The sequence below is a fragment of the Nymphalis io genome, chromosome 24 (genome assembly GCF_905147045.1).
Source record: "Nymphalis io chromosome 24, ilAglIoxx1.1, whole genome shotgun sequence".
Classification (NCBI taxonomy): Eukaryota; Metazoa; Arthropoda; class Insecta; order Lepidoptera; family Nymphalidae; genus Nymphalis; species Nymphalis io.
The window spans coordinates 4,274,911-4,294,046 of record NC_065911.1 but is presented as its reverse complement, the minus strand read 5'-3'; the positions used below and the strand labels follow the sequence as shown (position 1 = coordinate 4,294,046).

General features: G+C 34.1%; 1 protein-coding gene across 17 annotated transcripts in view; it reads left to right on the top strand.

Annotated features, from left to right (window-relative positions):
* LOC126777874 (dihydropyrimidinase) overlaps positions 1–19,136 on the top strand; it is a 230,501-nt gene that overhangs the window by 102,664 nt on the left and 108,701 nt on the right. For 6 of the 17 annotated variants that reach the window (XR_007670102.1, XM_050501154.1, XM_050501146.1 and 3 more), the window contains exon 11: positions 1,277–1,361. Coding sequence is in view for 16 of the 17 variants with exons in the window: in XM_050501154.1 (XP_050357111.1) it covers positions 1,277–1,361 (85 nt within the window). In the remaining variant the exon portion in view is untranslated. Of the gene's footprint in view, positions 1–478; positions 574–1,276; positions 1,362–1,945; positions 2,069–18,313; positions 19,013–19,136 lie in introns of those variants that run through there. The other 11 variants (XM_050501152.1, XM_050501143.1, XM_050501151.1 and 8 more) reach the window with 5 other exon arrangements.

The following is a 19,136-nucleotide window of genomic DNA, read 5'->3' as shown; positions in this document are numbered from 1 at the left end:
GTTCAAATAAATGAAACTCCTCGGGTACTATTGCGGGGAAATATCGAAATATAATATATCACGAAATATAATTAATAATTCTATGAAACAGTTCAGAAAATCAAATGTGCTAGATAGATGTTATTTTCGCTATTGATACCACCCACTCATCGGATATTCTGCCACTGAGCAGCAATACTATTGTATTGTTGCGTTCCGGTTTGAATCGTGAGTGAGCCAGTGTAACAGGCGAAATAGGCAAAACATCTCAGCTCCCAAGATCGGGGGCACATCGGCAATGTAAGGAATGGTTATTATTTCTTACATCGCCAAGTCCATGCGCGGTGCGGTGAGCCACTGCTCGTCCGCCTATAACAGAAGGTCCACTCACCGCGTGTACGCGCAGGCGCCATGGACCCGTGCCGCTTCGTGTCGGTGAGCAGCGCGGCGGCGGCGCGCGTGTTCCACCTGTGGCTGCGCAAGGGCCGCGTGGCCGCAGGCGCCGACGCCGACCTGGCGCTGTGGGACCCGCGCCGCGAGCGCACCGTCTCCGCGCACACGCACCACCACGCCGTCGACTTCAACATATTCGAGGTACTGCCCCCCCCCCTATTGCATATGGTCATTAAAGTACGTATATTTGTAACTTACGAACCATTCGATTAGTAGATTTGATCAAAGTACCAGCATGTTAATGTCCCACTGCTGGGCTGAGGCCTCCTCTCCCTTTTGAGGAGAAGGTTTGGAGCTTATTCCACTACGCTGCTCCAATGCGGGTTGGAGTAAGCCCCAAGCCTCCAAATTTGATCACAACTGTAATACCCCTTATACAATCCAATCGAAAAAGGAGTAGAGATGAGCCCTAGAATTACATTTTCCTTGGGATTTGCTCCTAGCTAATAGTACTTGATTAAAACACTTTTATTTATAATCCAAACACTATTTACTTCACTATCACCACCTTAATTTTACTTCCAAAGTTTCGATAGCAATTTCGCCGACAATTAAAACTATTTTATCACTAATCCATGAGAAATATATATAATATAACCTATCTAGATTATAATTTAAGATCTCGGCCAAAAACATCAGGTTAATTGAAATGTCGAAAGTTATTTATTTATCTGTACTCCTATTGTTGTTGGAAAAAGCTATCAAATCTATGGCGATAAACGTAGCATGGCATCCTGAAACAGTCATGTTATATATAATATTGTTATTACAATAACATTACTTTTGTGTTATGATATTGAATATTCCTGACATACTGCCATAACGTAAAAATCTATCTTTTCAGGGTCAGCACGTAATTGGTAGTCCCCAATACGTTATCGTCAATGGTCGCGTTTGTCTCGATGACGGCGAACTACGAGTCGTCGAAGGTAACAAAATATTCATTACTAGTTTTCGCCCTCGAGTTTGAGGACAGGAGTTAGGTATAAGAAATAGCCCCTGGGGCTCAAACTTGCTTCATGTCATTTTATCACTTGTAAACGATAAAGTGTAATATAATTTTGATTCGGAAAATAGTTTGAAATAAAATGTAGGGTATGTTTCGTTATCTCAGGATTCGGAAAGTTCCTGAACACTCCGCCGGACTCTCCGACGGTGTACGGCGCGCGTAACGAGCAGCAGGCGAGCGACGTGTCGGACGGGGGCCGGGAATCCCCGAGGGCCTCGCCCGCCTATACAACATATCAAGTATAAAACCATAATTTGGTTTTATACTTGATATGTTGTATGAACAGTCCTACAGATTATTATATTCGATTATCTTAATACTTTATCTTCATTTTATGACACGTATTGACCTTGTTACAACCAAAATATATCCAGCGATAACATTTATATAAAAGATTCAATTAAACACTAATTTAAAATTTAATTTCTCTTTTATTCCTTTTCAGCTAAACTTTAAAAATTCCGTAGTTGAAATATTTACTATTTACTCTTTCATACTTTATAGAACTGAGCATATCCAACAAGCAAATGGAGGGTCTGTCGGTGTCCGGCTGCAGCACTCCCACCGGACGAAAGATGCGAGAGCCTGGACAGCGAGACTTGCAAAACTCCACCTTCTCTATCAGCAGTGAGTGACTCTTATATTTTAGAACAGTAGATTAATCTTGTATTTTTAATGATGAAGAATTGTGATGAGCAAGACAACAAATACTTAACTGTTAATACTTAATTATTTGATGTCTGGAATCGGTTATAAAAAGTTCTACGATCGAACTTAAAATATTTTAAACTTCCTTCTATTACTTTTCTTTCAAAATTATTGTTCAATTACATCAAAAAAGAAAACTTGGTCCTTCGAGCCGGATGTGAAGAAGATATTTTTTTAAGATAATAGACAATATCTTATATATCATTACTACTCTGTGCTGATATTGTCAAAGTATCATAAATAGTATTTTCTAAATTTTTTATATTTAACACACAAAATCTTTGCTATCATATTAATGCTCACCTTGACACATAGACACGTGCACTGTAAGAAGTATATTACACCGTATTGCGCCTGTAAATACACCGTTGTAAAGCTGGACATAATGATACAAATTACTGTTTGTCGAGAATAATTGATGAGTGTGTAGTTCTGGCGCAGAAAAAGATAGCTTTATTGTTTTATAATCTGTTATGAGAAAGAAGATTAGAGATTAATACAAAGTGTTCTGTAATTGTTATAAAAGAAAACAATTTTTATTTTGCTTAAGCAAATAAAGCTAAGTTTGTTTTTATTAAAGATCTACTCTCTGTAATAAATAACTCTATATTAATTTCAATTTCACAGAGGAACTTGAAGGTTTGGACACGAAAACATCAGTGCGTGTCCGAAACCCTCCGGGCGGGAAATCATCCGGCCTCTGGTAAACAGATAGAAACCGGTTACATCCGGAACTGAAGATTGCTTTGCAGCGGCGCTAGTTATGCTTGTTTGTGGAAAAATAAAATAAATAAAAATTAAGGTAATTGTAATGTAACCGTTATAATTACATTTGACTGTATTCGTTAATGACTATATTTTATATAGATGCATACATATGGTATGAATCTACCATACCTATATATCGAACCAGTTTGTAAACATATTTATGATAAACAGGATAATTGTGAATAATTTCACTTTTCTATAATACAAACCGTTTTACTCATAAACATTTTTTAAACAACATAGTACTAACATACTGAAAATGACGAAATTGCCCCTAAAAGCTTTGAAAAAGTGTATTTTGAATTAAATTATATAATATAATAAATAAAATTGACCGTTTTTAATAACACAATCTTATGATATTGTTTAATAAACTTTATGAATAAAGGAGTTTATAAGAAAAGTAATATTTATTTGACATATAATTGAAAACCAACGCATATGGTTTTTACTAGTAAGGAATTTTCTTCCGTTATTGTTATTGGACTTTATTTTTATTTTTTCACAAATAAAGCGCATTTGTGTTTGAGCTTGGAGCGTTCAGGAACCAATCTACGTTATCTTATATATGCTATAATCACATAATTTAACATAAGATCGGTTTATTTATGTCGAAGTATATATTATTTTGCTTTTTAAATACAATTTTTAAGTTGTTTATAAGATTTCATACAAAAATCTTTCATAACAATATTTTTGATTTTATTGATTAGATAAGACACAAAAAATATCTAAAAATGACAATTGATAATACAATTTGCATATATAAAATGTGAAGTTTTTTTTAAAGTAAAATATGCAGTGAAGAAAAATTTTATAATAAATGTGGGTTCTATCACAAATATATTATATCCAAAAGAAACTTCATACGAGTTAGTACAAATACTTGTATGGACTGACAAAACAAAATGTGCTATACTTAGAGAGCTTGTATAGTGCATTTTACTCACAACGGTTATAAATGTGTAAACAACTGATAAAAATGAACCATTTTTCCCCAAATACGGGTAAATGATTTCACCTTATGTTATACTGAGTTCTATTTTTTATATAACTCATATACTTTTATGACTTTTCGCCCGCACTGAAACTTAAGTGATCTTTGTCCAACAGTGGGATATGGGCTATTATTACTACATATATAATTTAGATTTATTATTAATTTTACATCAAAGCATTTCGATTGGACGAAATATGTCTAACTCAATAATTGAATGGCATTTCTTTTTTATGTACTTTATGAGAAATTATGTAACTATATCGTCGTATATTAGAAATGCTTACTCTATGCATGTAGTTCTAGAAAATATAACTCGCGTTTATTTATTCAGTTCTCTAATCTATAGACTGATTCCGTAGACAAAATTAGATTTAGACGAACATTTTTACACCATGGTAAAAAAATATTTTTATGTTATTAGCGTTATAAGATGTTTAACAATATTTTGTATTGGAATTATAATTGACCAAATAGTGAATGTGGAGTTTTATAAAGTTTAAATAAATTATGAATAAATAATGTGAAAAAACTGATCCGGTTTCACTAAGAACTTTTTGGAGAGTTATTTTTTAATAACCAGAAAGCCAACGAGCAATTTATTTTGTGTAATGGCTGACCGTGTAATACAAAGGTAAAACGAGTAAATTATTGAAGCCTCAATAGTCCGACGTATATGGGCCACTTAGAGTTTCTAAGCTTTTCTTGAAAACAGGAATTGCTAATATTAAAAAAGAATAAATTTTCTTCTGCACACGAAAATCTACTTAGCAATAAAGTCAAATTAAATGAATATTATCATAAAATATCTAGCAATTAAACATTGTTAATACCATTGAATATAATAAGTCTGTAAATGCCAATGTACTTGTGACGTTAACGGTAACAATGGAATGCTATCAGGAAGGCATTTATTTATAATATAGTGTCAAAAATTTATTTAAACTTTATAATTGTAGCCGAGTAGAAAAAAAAACAATTTTGTAATTTTCTAGCCAAAACATATTCTGAAATTAAAATTTTATACTCATGTAGTGTCAAACTGTATTGGTCTAATATTTTACAGTTAGTTAAGATTATTAATGAAAAATAATATAGTTGGTAGCTTCAGATGTGATTGTGTTCTTCGTTTGAATGATATATTATATGCTATTATATGTTATGTTATTTTTGTATCAGATGTCACAATTATTTTTAACATTACAGTTAAATCTTTTCTGTAGAAACCTATTGTACTTATTATAATGTTATTATAAAACCTATTCGTGTGTTCCAGTTGAAAATGTTATTTGACGCTATTAATAAGTATAAATTAATTATTTTAAGATTCTTAGAATTATTAGCACTTAACATTATTTCTCTACTCTCTAACGACATACTTTGTACAAGTAACGCCATCTATTATCATCAATTGTAATTGATATTTTTAAAATACTTCCTACGAACTTTGTGTAACCAAAGATCTTATATCTTGTATTAGACTCTACACTATTACCTTTGAATCGTTATTTATCTTTGTAATCGGCATCATATTTTATAGTGTTTTATAATTTTTGTACGTCTGTCCTTTACATTCTGCATTGTCACAAATAAACAATGTAATCTCACAAATACTTGTTTTATTTATACCTTTATTTAAAAATAAAACGAATAACATACAATACCATTATTCAACTATTTGTCTTTGTTGTTAGATCAGATCAAAATAAATATTTTTTATAAATAAATAATACTACACCTGTCTTAATGAAAATAAAGTAATTTACTTATAAAATCTGTTTTATATATATATATATACCGTAGTGCCGCATTAGTAGTATATTAAAATAATATATAATACGTCAGTAATTCAATATAAATTCAATAAAACAAATAATTGACGGTTGATATTGTATCAGTGATTTAACGAAGTGTTTGTGTTAAAACCGTAAGCGTATGAAATACGCCACCGATTTGGAATGTATTTCACTGGTGGTAGAGCTTTGTGCAAGCTCGTCTGGGTAGGTACCACCCACTCCTCAGATATTCTACCGCAAAATAACATCTTAGTTCCCAAGGTTGGTAACGCATTGGCGATGTAAGCGATGGTTAACATTTCTTACGATGCCAATGTCTATGGGCGTTGATGACCACTTACTATCAGGTGGCCCATATGCTCGACCGCCTTCCTATTCTATAAAAAATAAAAATGTAGAGTTTCTTGCCAAGTAAGCCGGCAAGAAACTTAGTAGTTACTCATTTTCGTCAATCAACAATATTGTTACAATGATATAAAATAAATCGTTGAAAAACCACTTATACTTTTTATCATCTGTGAAATTTACTAATATTTATTTGAAAATACCTTTTTTAATTTAATTTTTAATAAATTGAACCTTTTTATAGAAAATATAATTGAAAAAATTCTCACTATAAATTGCTTATAAAACAAACATAAAAAAATATTTCTGTCTGAATATTTATATAGTTTGCCGTTTTAACATTTCAGCAAGTTACGCATTTAGTTCGTTCCCGCTGCTCATAGATGGCGTTGGGTGTATTTTAAATCGCGCTATCGTTTGGTTGTTTCGGTTTAGTAGGGTGCCTGAGAGCTGTCATTTTAACATTGACGTCTTGTCGTTATGAAACAAGATTTATCATGAAAGGGTGTTGACTGGCTAATAGTCTGGTCAAGACCCAAGAAACTAAATTAATACTATGCATGCGGTATCCATCATGGTCGTGGATCTAAGTTATGATAATTGTTAACGATTATACGTAGCTGATAGACTTGGGACTCACGAGGTACATCGTGATACCTAGATGTCACAGTGACTGAAAAATAGGCATAAAGTAACGAGGTTTTATTTAAAACACGTTGTTTTATTTATTTAAAATACTTTATCGAATAAAATATTTAATTGGTACAAAATGCGATTTGCGAATATAATGAAGCTAAGATAATATTTAATTAAATGACCCATCGTAATTACGTAAATATTTATTTTTGAACTAACAGCGAAAACTAAGTGACTGTCACAGGTAAAAAAAGTCGCTATTGCCTAATAATATTGAATAGTTTTGTTTTTTATAAATATTTATTTTGACCTTAGTATATATCGCAGTCACAAGTATGGAAGAATTCTTGTCACTGTGACAGACTTTTTTATCTTGTATTTTTGTCCGTGATAAAACTCAACTCTTCTAACTCTACTACGCGGTTTCTCGTGGTCGTAACTTTTATGAATTGACATACATGAATAATGATTATACGAGTCTGATTTTTATAGTTTATACCGGTTAAGTTGATAATTGTTTTTTTTAAATGCTTGTATCAACTTGTTAAAATTAAAACATTATTTATTCAATAAGGATCTTACAAGCACTATTGTTCCGTTATCTTTACTTTTTGTTTATCTATTCTATTATTTTAATTAAGTTAATTGTTTATGTTTTTATTTTCATAGAAGCCTTAGTGTAGGCGATGTTATATAGACTATAAGTATATTTAAATTACTAGCTATTCGGTACTCACTGGTAGTTCCTAGGCAAACGCGGTCTACTATAAAATCTTAAATAAAATGTCTCATTATTTTGAACATATTGTACTTATCTATTCCAATCGGAGTTGGAATAAGCTATTATTTCAATACTTTAAGGGGAATCGAGTGAAAAACAAATCAATTCGTTCTGTTTGAAATCATATCACTTTTCAATCAATTAAAATGCATACCGTTTTAGTGACCGCTTTTCGATTTTTCGAGTGTAATTCAAGTAATACTTTTGTATGTACGTGTTAACATGCATTTCCCCTAAACTAAGTAATTACTATTTAAATTAGTGAAAGTATATTCATTAATTACATAGTTGGTTTTATTGTTGACCGTTAAAAACATCCGCTTTTAAATTTTAGTTGTAACAGTAAAGCAGTTAAACTTTCGTAAATAGAATGTGGTCATGAAACTACGTGAGGCGTTCTAGAATATTCCGTTTATTTTAAGTTTGGAATGTCATAATATATTGTGGACTAGCTATGAGTGAAACATATAAAACAAATACAAAATAAATATCAAAGATTTGGGCTTCAATTTCTCTAAATATCAATATAAAAATGATTAATCTATTATCGAGAACACTGAGCGAGTCAATTATTACATGGTTTAAAGATTACATAAATTAGAATTCCAATATTTCCAGAGCAGGGAATAGATAATGCTTAAAATGCCTATGGCTCACTGACCACTTATCGCTACCTCTTTACTTACCATCTTAAAATTTTCCTTCAGGTGTGCTGTGACTACGCTCTCCACGTCGGTGTCACCTGGTGGTCGCCATCGGTGAAGAAAGAAATGCAGCAGCTGGTTGCGGAGCATGGCATCAACTCGTTCAAGATGTTTATGGCTTACAAGGATGCCTGGATGCTGAATGATTACGAGCTCTGCCAGGTCATGGAGACCTGTGTCGAATTGAAGGCGTTGCCTCTAGTGAGTACAAATTAAGATGTTATGTTTGATAGTACGGTACAGTACAGTAACAGCTTGTTAATCTCCCACTGCTGGGCTAAGGCCTCCTCTCCCTTTTGAGGAGAAGGTTTGGAGCTTATTCCACCACGCTTCTCCAATGCGAGTTGGTAGATGACACATGTGCAGAATTTCAATGAAATTAAACACATGCAGGTTTTCTCACGATGTTTACCTTCACCGTCAGGCACGAGATGAATTATAAACACAAATTAAGCACATAAACATTCAGTGGTGCTTGCCCGGGCTTGAACCCATGATCATCGGTTAAGATTCACGCGTTGTTTCGTGTGATAACTATAGCCAAATTGTATTTGAGTTGGGAATTAACTAAAATATATTTATTCATAAAGTTGCACAAAAATCTTCTTGTCTAAAATTATTGGTTACTTTTTAAGGAATCTTCTTAAAATATATATATATTCTCTCAGATTAGAACAGGCTGTATAGTTCACGGTAGCATGCGAAAGCGATCCCGTGGCGCTTCTTTTTAAGAGGGAAAGGGTACTGCTGGTTTTTTAGTGAGTATTCCGATGTTCGGGGCGCACTCGGCGCTTTATACACCGGCAAGCCCCACATCATCCCCCCCACCACTGTACCCGTGGAGGAAACGTGTACCACGTTTTTTTCAGTGTTAAAAAAAGGCTATAGTTAAGTTAACATAACACGAGTATAATGCCCATATATTCGCATGAAAATCTTTCATAGGGCATTTTATTAATGTGATTTTCTAAACTTAAAATGCATTATTAAATCATAAAGTCATTTAATTTTTATCATAATATCATCATTACATTGCGTTTAAAATACTCTGTATAAAAATCGACGTCATAATTGCAGATTCACGCTGAAAACGGCAGTATAATAGCTCGCAATACTGAGAAGCTGCTGGCTGCGGGAGTGACCGGCCCCGAGGGTCATGCGTTGTCCAGGGACGAGGAAGTTGAGGCTGAGGCTGTCAACAGAGCTTGTGTCATCGCTAACCAGGTAAAAATATTAATATATACATACAAATACCACTCATGGTTAGAACAGAAACCTGTGTACCTGCTATAACACGCACTTGTGCATTCTTTTTGTTCTGGTCGAGTCTGCCAACCCATTGCATTATGAGAGTAAGAAAATAAAGAGTGAACCTGTGTTTATCATACACGTACTTGTACGCATTATAATATGTCCTGCGCAGTTGGCCATACTATTTGAGTCAGTACATTATCATTTGTTGTGTAAAACGGTAACAGCCCGCTAATGTCCCACTGCTGGGCTAAGGCCTCCTCTCCCTTTTGAGGAGAAGGTTTGGAGCTTATTTCACCACGCTGCTCCAATGCGGGTTGGTAGAATACACATGTGGCATTATTTCAATGAAATTAGACACATGCAGGTTTCTTCACGATGTTTTACTTCACCGTCAGTGGTGAAGGAATTTTGTTATAGATTTAGGCAAGAATTGATGTTTACTAAAAAGATTAGAAACCAATTTTATTGTGAGGTATATCATTCAAAAGACAACACAATAAAATATTACAGTCAGCAAAACAACGTATGTCTCAAAATCTAAATTTTCTGTATTTTTCAGATGAACTCTCCGCTCTACATAGTACATATGATGTCAAAAAGCGCTGTCCAAGCTCTCCGTCTCGCTAGGACTCGGCAGAAGCAGCCGTTGATCGGTGAAACCCTGGCCGCTACCATTGGTACTGATGGTATGTAAACCACAAAGTTATTATCAAAAAATCTTAAGGAGTAGAAGGGTCCTTAGCTTTTAAAATAACTTTTTTTTGTTATAAATCGTATGTAGATATTTTTTATCTGTTATAATAGCTTAGACACATTAGCGGTCTTACTTATATAGCGGATATTTAGTCCCAGTGATTTCTCTCTTTCTCTCATCATTGATTTGACATTTGAAAGAATAAAACAGCATCGTTTAACTAATCACACCCCTAAACAATATTAATTTATAGCTAAATCCGTAATTGTATTCAATCATTTTGTTAAATAATTGTTTAGGTTTCTTTATCATATAAACAAGATTAACACGGTTATAAAAAAATACCGAAAGAATCATTTTTCCATTCATCATTCGACTCATTGTTTTCATTCATTTCAAATATAAATGTTATCATTAAATTATAAAACTTAGTTTTATACTTGGTATTTGCCTGCTTGTCGAATATCGAAACTAATTGAACTATTTTCGTTAACTCATTTAATTGGTAGTTTGGTTCTTTTGTTGTATATTATGGAGTAAGTTACGAAAACCCCCTCAAAGAATGAAAGCATTGTCATAAAAATAGATACGGTTAATCTGGTGACTGGGTTGAACTTTATGTAAACAAACTCTACATATGTATTGTTTGAAGGGCGAGTGAGCCAGTGTAATTACAGACACAGGGGATATAACATCTTAGTTCCCAAGGTTGGGGGCGCATCGGTGATGTAAGCGATGGTTAACATTTCTTACAATGTCAATGTCTATGGGCGTCGGGAACCACTTACCATCAGGTGGCCCATATGCTCGTCCGCCTTCCCATTCTATAAAAAAGGTGCGTTAGTATAATGTACGTGTCGTACCGCAGGCTCCCACTACTGTGCTGTCGCCGCCGCTGCGCGCGCGGGACACGCCCGCCGCCATCGTCGACGCGCTCGCGCAGTCTGTATACGTGTACCGCCACACAACATGATGCACTACACGCCACACCACGATACACTAAATTCAACCATACCACGTTACACCTCACCACACCAAGCTGTAGCCGATATTTGATATCAGTGTAAACAGTACGACAATAGACAACACCATATATCACTACACCACACAAAAATACACTCGCAACATACTCATACTCAATATATTACACCACCTACATTATATTACAAAAGTGTATACAGACATAAAACATAACAAAACCATATCGAATTTATAATGTCACGTCGATTATTATAATTATATTTTAATATTTATATTCCAGTGAGGATTTGGAAATAATAGCCAGCGACAACTGCACTTTCCACGAGAAGGACAAGGAGCTCGGGAAAGGCAACTTTAGCAAGATACCCAATGGTGTTAATGGTGTTGAAGATCGTATGGCTATACTCTGGCAGAAGGCGGTTAACACAGGTATTATATGTTTCGTCACGGTAGGATGCGTAAGCGATCCCGTGGCGCTCCTCGTTAAGACGGAAAGGCTACCGCTGGTTTTTTAGTGGGTATTCCGATGTTCGGGGCGCAATCGGCGCCTAGGACACCAGCGAGCCCCACATACCCCCAACTGTTCCCGTGGGGGAAACGCGTAACGCATTTTTCTAGCGTCATACCTTATAAGCTCTGAAACAAACACACAAAAAATAAATCGAAAAAGACGTGCTCGGTTCACTCGAATTCACTTTTATGTAATTTGTTAAAGGTCTCAGAAAACTCCCATTTGGCACAAATACAATCAACAGTTAATCTAAATTTTTTAAGGAGTTTGGTCACATAGTGATCATGTCTCCTGTAGGAGCTTAAAAATACAGAATTATAAGCTATATAATCGAGTTTCTGCGGTTTAATCCTATTATAAGAAGTTTATACAGCATTATTGCTTTTTCGGACTCCGGAAATTCAAGAATGCTGTTCCAGACCCCTGTATTCTAGGGATTAACATCGTTATTATAAAAAATTCAGGCGTTCAGCTTCGTTTCGGACACACACAGCCAGTAACAATTAACAGTTACGAACAGATATATAGCTGCCATAGAGATAATATGTATTAATATATTTCAATATAGAAGCGTTTTGATTGTCAAAAAAACTATCACCGGTTTCTTTCATTATTATTTCAGATGCTTAGTGTCATTTTTGCATGTCGTGGTTACTTCTAAGTATTTCAACTTTTATCCTTAGATCTATTATAATAATAATAATATCTTGGGACATTATTCTCATACGGCCCTTTGATCCCAAACTAAGCAGAGCTTGTACTATGGAAACCAGACAACTGATATACTACATATACTATTTTTCTTTAGTAAATACATACTTATATAGATAATTAAACCTAGACTCAGGACAAACAGACATGTTCATGCACACAAATATCTGTCCTGGGTGGGAATCGAAGTTACAACCTTCGGCGTGAAAGGCAAAGACAAGCATCCACCAACCACGCCAACCGGCTCGTCATTTTAAATGCTTAGTGTCATTTTTGCATGTCGTAGTTACCTATAAATATGGCAACTTTTACCCTTAGACCTACTAATTTGTTAACTTTTAATTTACTTAATACTACTTAATTTTTATTACTTAAACTTACAGTAATCATGTTGTCAAGATGGTAATTCTAAATAAGTAAATAAAAAAATAAAAGACCTCAGAGGATCAGTGAAAGAAACTTAATGGGTAGTCTGGCTTACATTAAGCTCGTCTGGGTAGGTACCACCCACTCATCAGATATTCTACCGCAAAACAGCAGTACTTGATATTGTTGTGTTCCGGTTTGAAGGGTGAGTGAGCCAGTGTACTAAAAGCATCTCAGCTCCCAAGATCGGGGGCACATCGGCAATGTAAGGAATGCTTATTATTTCTTACATCGCCAAGTCCATGCGCGGTGCGGTGAGCCACTGCTCGTCCGCCTATAACAGAAGGTCGACTTACCGCGTGTACGCGCAGTCGCCATGAACCCGTGCCGCTTCGTGTCGGTGAGCAGCGCGGCGGCGGCGCGCGTGTTCCACCTGTGGCCGCGCAAGGGCCGCGTGGCCGAGGGCGCCGACGCCGACCTGGCGCTGTGGGACCCGCGCCGCGAGCGTACCGTCTCCGCGCACACGCACCACCACGCCGTCGACTTCAACATATTCGAGGTACTGCCCGCCCCCCTATTGCAAATGGTCATTAATGTACGCATATTTGTAACGTACGAACCATTCAGATAGTAGATTTGATCAAAATACCAGCATGTTAATGTCCCACTGCTGGGCTGAGGCCTCCTCTCCCTTTTGAGGAGAAGGTTTGGAGCTTATTCCACTACGCTGCTCCAATGCTGGTTGGAGTAAGCCCCAAGCCTCCAAATTTGATCACAACTGTAATATCCCTTATACAATCCAATCGAAAAAGGAGTAGAGATGAGCTCTAGAATTACATATTCCATGGGATTTGCTCCTAGCTAATAGTACTTGATTAAAACACTTTTATTTATAATCCAAACACTATTTCACTTCACTATCACCACCTTAATTTTACTTCCAAAGTTATATTAGTTTATATATCGCCGACATTTAAAACTATTTTATCACTAATCCATGAGAAATATATATAATATAACCTATCTAGATTATAATTTAAGATCTCGACCAAAAAACATCAGGTTAATTGAAATGTCGAAAGTTATTTATTTATCTGTACTCCTATTGTTGTTGGAAAAAGCTATCAAATCTATGGCGATAAACGTAGCATGGCATCCCGAAACAGTCATGTTATATATAATATTGTTATTACAATAACATTACTTTTGTGTTATGATATTGAATATTCCTGTCATACTGCCATAACAGTAAAAATCTATCTTTTCAGGGTCAGCACGTAATTGGTAGTCCCCAATACGTTATCGTCAATGGTCGCGTTTGTCTCGATGACGGCGAACTACGATTCGTCGAAGGTAACAAAATATTCATTACTAGTTTTCGCCCTCGAGTTTGAGGACAGGAGTTAGGTATAAGAAATAGCCCCTGGGGCTCAAACTTGCTTCATGTCATTTTATCACTTGTAAACGATAAAGTGTAATATAATTTTTTTTTTTTTTATAGAATAGGAAGGCGGACGAGCATATGGGCCACCTGATGGTAAGTGGTCACCAACGCTCTTAGACATTAGCATTGTAAGAAATGTCAACCATCGCTTACATATCCAATGCGCCACCAACCTTGGGAACTAAGATTTTATGTCCCTTGTGCCTGTAATTACACTGGCTCACTCACCCTTCAAACCGGAACACAACAATATCAAGTATTGCTGTTTTGCGGTAGAATATCTGATGAGTGGGTGGTACCTACCCAGACGAGCTTGCACAAAGCCCTACCACCAGTATTAGTAATTTCGATTAGGAAAATAGTTTGAAATAAAATGTGGGGTATGTTTCTTTATCTCAGGATTCGGAAAGTTCCTGAACACTCCGCCGGACTCTCTGACGGTGTACGGCGCGCGTAACGAGCAGCAGGCGATCGACGTGTCGAACGGGGGCCGGGAATCCCCGAGGGCCTCTTCCGCCTACACCAATGAGCCCCACCGGTGAGCTCACCCATCACTTAAACATAAGAGGTTTAAGAATTTATTCTCAAAAAAAAAAAAGATTCACTTACATGAGAACAGTATGATAAATGTAAAGATGACAAAAAATATATTCGCCTTATAGATACTTAGTTAACGGAATGTAATATAGTAAAATAGATGTGTGTATTTTAATCGGTACAAAAGTGGGTATTCTCTAAAATATATTTTGAGAGTTGAGACTTGAACCCGTTAACTGAGCTTACATTTTTTATATAAGATGGTAATTTGTTATATAGTTGTGCTCCATCGAAAGTTATATTTTTTTTTTCAAATTTGGTTCTAATTTTTGGGAGTACTAATAAGCTTGGTCTACGGGTGCTACGTTTATTGCTTTGTTTTATAAATGACAATTCTGAATGTATCGATTTATTAATAATTTTTCTAATGAGAATACAAGAATTATATACATAAAGTTGTCGTAAGTTCATAATATTTGTTTCTTTGTAAAGTTTAGTTGTTGATGTCAAAGGTGGATATCTAAAAAGTATTTTAATAATTTTATTTTGTTTTCTTTGTAGTTCTTGCAGTTTTGTTTTTCCAGTATTACCCCATATTTCTATTAAATACAATAAATGCGATTTTACTAGCGAATTGTAGATGTTATACTTTATTTTTTTAGGTAAGCATTTTGAAATATTTGTTAATGACCCAATTAAAGAGGAAAGTTTTTTATTAATGTAATCTACTTGATATTTGAAAGTTAAGTGATTGTCTATTCGTAACCCTAAATATTTTTCACAGTTTTTCTGCTCAATTGGAAAATTGTCAATAGTTAATGGAACATGCGGTGCAATCCTTTTATTTTTAGTTTTGAATACAATGTAACAAGTTTTGGAAACGTTAATAGTTAAAAGATTTTGATTGAACCATTTATGCAAAACATCTAAATCACGTTGAGCTTGAGAAATTATATCATTTATGTTATTACCGAAATAGAATAAACAGGTGTCATCTGCATACAAAGTCAGGTGACCATTTAGTTTCAAAGTTACAATATCGTTTACATAAATTAAAAAGAGAAGTGGTCCCAAAATTGAGCCCTGTGGAACACCACAGGTGACAGGCAAAGCACTACTTTGTATATCACCAATTTTGACGATTTGCAATCTGTTTGTTAGGTACGATTTTAACATTTCTAGTACAGTACCTTTGATACCTATGTTTTGAAGTTTATGTAATAAGATTTTATGACTTACGGTGTCAAAGGCTTTTTTTAAGTCGATAAATACGCCCAGAGCTATGTTCTTTCTATCTAGGTTCTGTCTTATTTTTGTTACTAGATCTACAGTTGCAGCAGTGGTGTTACTTCTAGCTCTAAAGCCGTATTGTCGTTCAGTAATGAAATCAAAAGAGTCCAAATACGTTATTAAGCGGTTGTGAATTAATTTTTCTAAGATTTTTGAGAGAACAGGTAGCACAGATATTGGACGATAATTTTCTGGGTTTGTTAAAGATCCAGATTTGTGTATAGGTGTTATTTTTGCGACCTTTAATGAGTCTGGGAATAGTCCCTCGGACATAAGCTTGTTAAAACAGCGTGCCAGACATTTTGATATTAAATTACATAAACATTTCAATACTTTTGTGCTAATCTTATCTATACCACTACTTGCATTCGAATCAAGATCCCCTATCAGTCTTTCAATCTCACAAAAGCTACACGGTTTGAATGTTACAAGTTCATGTTCATTGATTGTATTAATTGTGTGTATCCTACACACACGCTGTGGTGTCGTGTTGGTATTCTTTTTGCTAAGAGGAAACCTATTGTTGCGAAATATTTGTTAAATACGTTACAAATATCGTTTATATCAGAAATTATTTTTGATTCTACTATTATTTTAGAGGGAGCACAACTTTGACTTATTTTATTACTACATAATTTATTAACTAAGGTCCAAATTTTATTAGGATTCTTTGCGTTGTTTGTAAATAGTTTGTAATAGTATGTATCTTTTGTATTTTGTATCAACGTACCTATTTCATTTCTCTTTGAATAAAATTGATTTTTTACATACTCATTGTCGAGATTGTTTTTATATTGCGTCCATAAAAAGTTCCTCTGACTTATTCCATCGACGATATCTTTGCTTATCCAATCATCTCTTATGTGGTTTAAAATTTTGGTTTTTCTTTCTTTACAGTCCATAACATATTGTTTTATTATATTTTCAAGCTCTGTATAGTTCTCAATTGAGTTAATCAATTGCGAGGACTCTAGGGAACTGTACAACTTTGTGTAATCTATAGCTTCATAAGTGGTTCGTATTCTTTTTGGAGCTTTGAATTTATTCAATTGAACATATATGTTTTTGTGATCTGATAATGATGAGTTAATAATGAAATTATTCGTGCTTAAATTTGTACTTACGTGGTCTATAATTGATTTTTTTGTAGTTGAGTCTCTTGTGCAGTGTAATTCATTAATTTTGTTCAGCAGCCAAAAACATAAGCGTTGATTAAACCTGATCCGTTTGATTTTTAGATTTACAATGAACCATATTTAAACCATAATTTGGTTTTATATTTGATATGTTCTATGAACAGTCCTACAGATTATTATATTCGATTATCTTAATACTTTATCTTCATTTTATGACACGTATTGACCTTGTTACAACCAAAATATATCCAGCGATAACATTTATATAAAAGATTCAATTAAACACTAATTTAAAATTTAATTTCTCTTTTATTCCTTTTCAGCTAAACTTTAAAAATTCCGTAGTTGAAATATTTACTATTTACTCTTTCATACTTTATAGAACTGAGGATATCCAACAAGCAAATGGAGGGTCTGTCGGTGTCCGGCTGCAGCACTCCCACCGGACGAAAGATGCGAGAGCCTGGACAGCGAGACTTGCAAAACTCCACCTTCTCTATCAGCAGTGAGTGACTCTTATATTTTAGAACAGTAGATTAATCTTGCATTTTTAATGATGAAGAATTATGATGAGCAAGACAACAAATACTTAACTGTTAATACTTAATGATTTGATGTCTGGAATCGGTTATAAAAAGTTCTACGATCGAACTTAAAATATTTTAAACTTTCTTCTATTACTTTTCTTTCAAAATTATTGTTCAATTACATCAAAAAAGAAAACTTGGTCCTTCGAGCCGGATGTGTAGAAGATTTTTTTTAAGATAATAGATATTATCTTATCTATCATTACTACTCTGTGCTGATATTGTCAAAGTATCATAAGTAGTATTTTCTAAATTTTTTATATTTAACACACATAATGCTTTGCTATCATATTATTGCTCACCTTGACACATAGACACGTGCACTGTAAGAAGTATATTACACCGTATTGCGCCTGTAAATACACCGTTGTAAAGCTGGACATAATGATACAAATTACTGTTTGTCGAGAATAATTGATGAGTGTGTAGTTCCGGTGCAGAAAAAGATAGCTTTATTTATTTATAATCTGTTATGAGAAAGACGATTAGAGATTAATACAACGTGTTCTGAAATTGTTATAAAAGAAAACAATTTTTATTTTGCTTAAGCAAATAAAGCTAAGTTTGTTTTTATTAAAGATCTACTCTCTGTAATAAATAACTCTATATTAATTTCAATTTCACAGAGGAACTTGAAGGTTTGGACACGAAAACATCAGTGCGTGTCCGAAACCCTCCGGGCGGGAAATCATCCGGCCTCTGGTAAACAGATAGAAACCGGTTACATCCGGAACTGAAGATTGCTTTGCAGCGGCGCTAGTTATGCTTGTTTGTGGAAAAATAAAATAAATAAAAATTAAGGTAATTGTAATGTAACCGTTATAATTACATTTGACTGTATTCGTTAATGACTATATTTTATATAGAAGCATACATATGTTATGAATCTACCATACCTATATATCGAACCAGTTTGTAAACATATTTATGATAAACAGGATAATTGTGAATAATTTCACTTTTCTATAATACAAACCGTTTTACTCATAAACATTTTTTAAACAACATAGTACTAACATACTGAAAATGACGAAATTGCCCCTAAAAGCTTTGAAAAAGTGTATTTTGAATTAAATTATATAATATAATAAATAAAATTGACCGTTTTTAATACCACAATCTTATGATATTGTTTAATAAACTTTATGAATAAAGGAGTTTATAAGAAAAGTAATATTTATTTGACATATAATTGAAAACCAACGCATATGGTTTTTACTAGTAAGGAATTTTCTTCCGTTATTGTTATTGGACTTTATTTTTATTTTTTCACAAATAAAGCGCATTTGTGTTTGAGCTTGGAGCGTTCAGGAACCAATCTACGTTATTTTATTTATGCTATAATCACATAATTTAACATAAGATCGGTTTATTTATATCGAAGTATATATTATTTTGCTTTTTAAATACAATTTTTAAGTTGTTTATGAGATTTCATACAAAAATCTT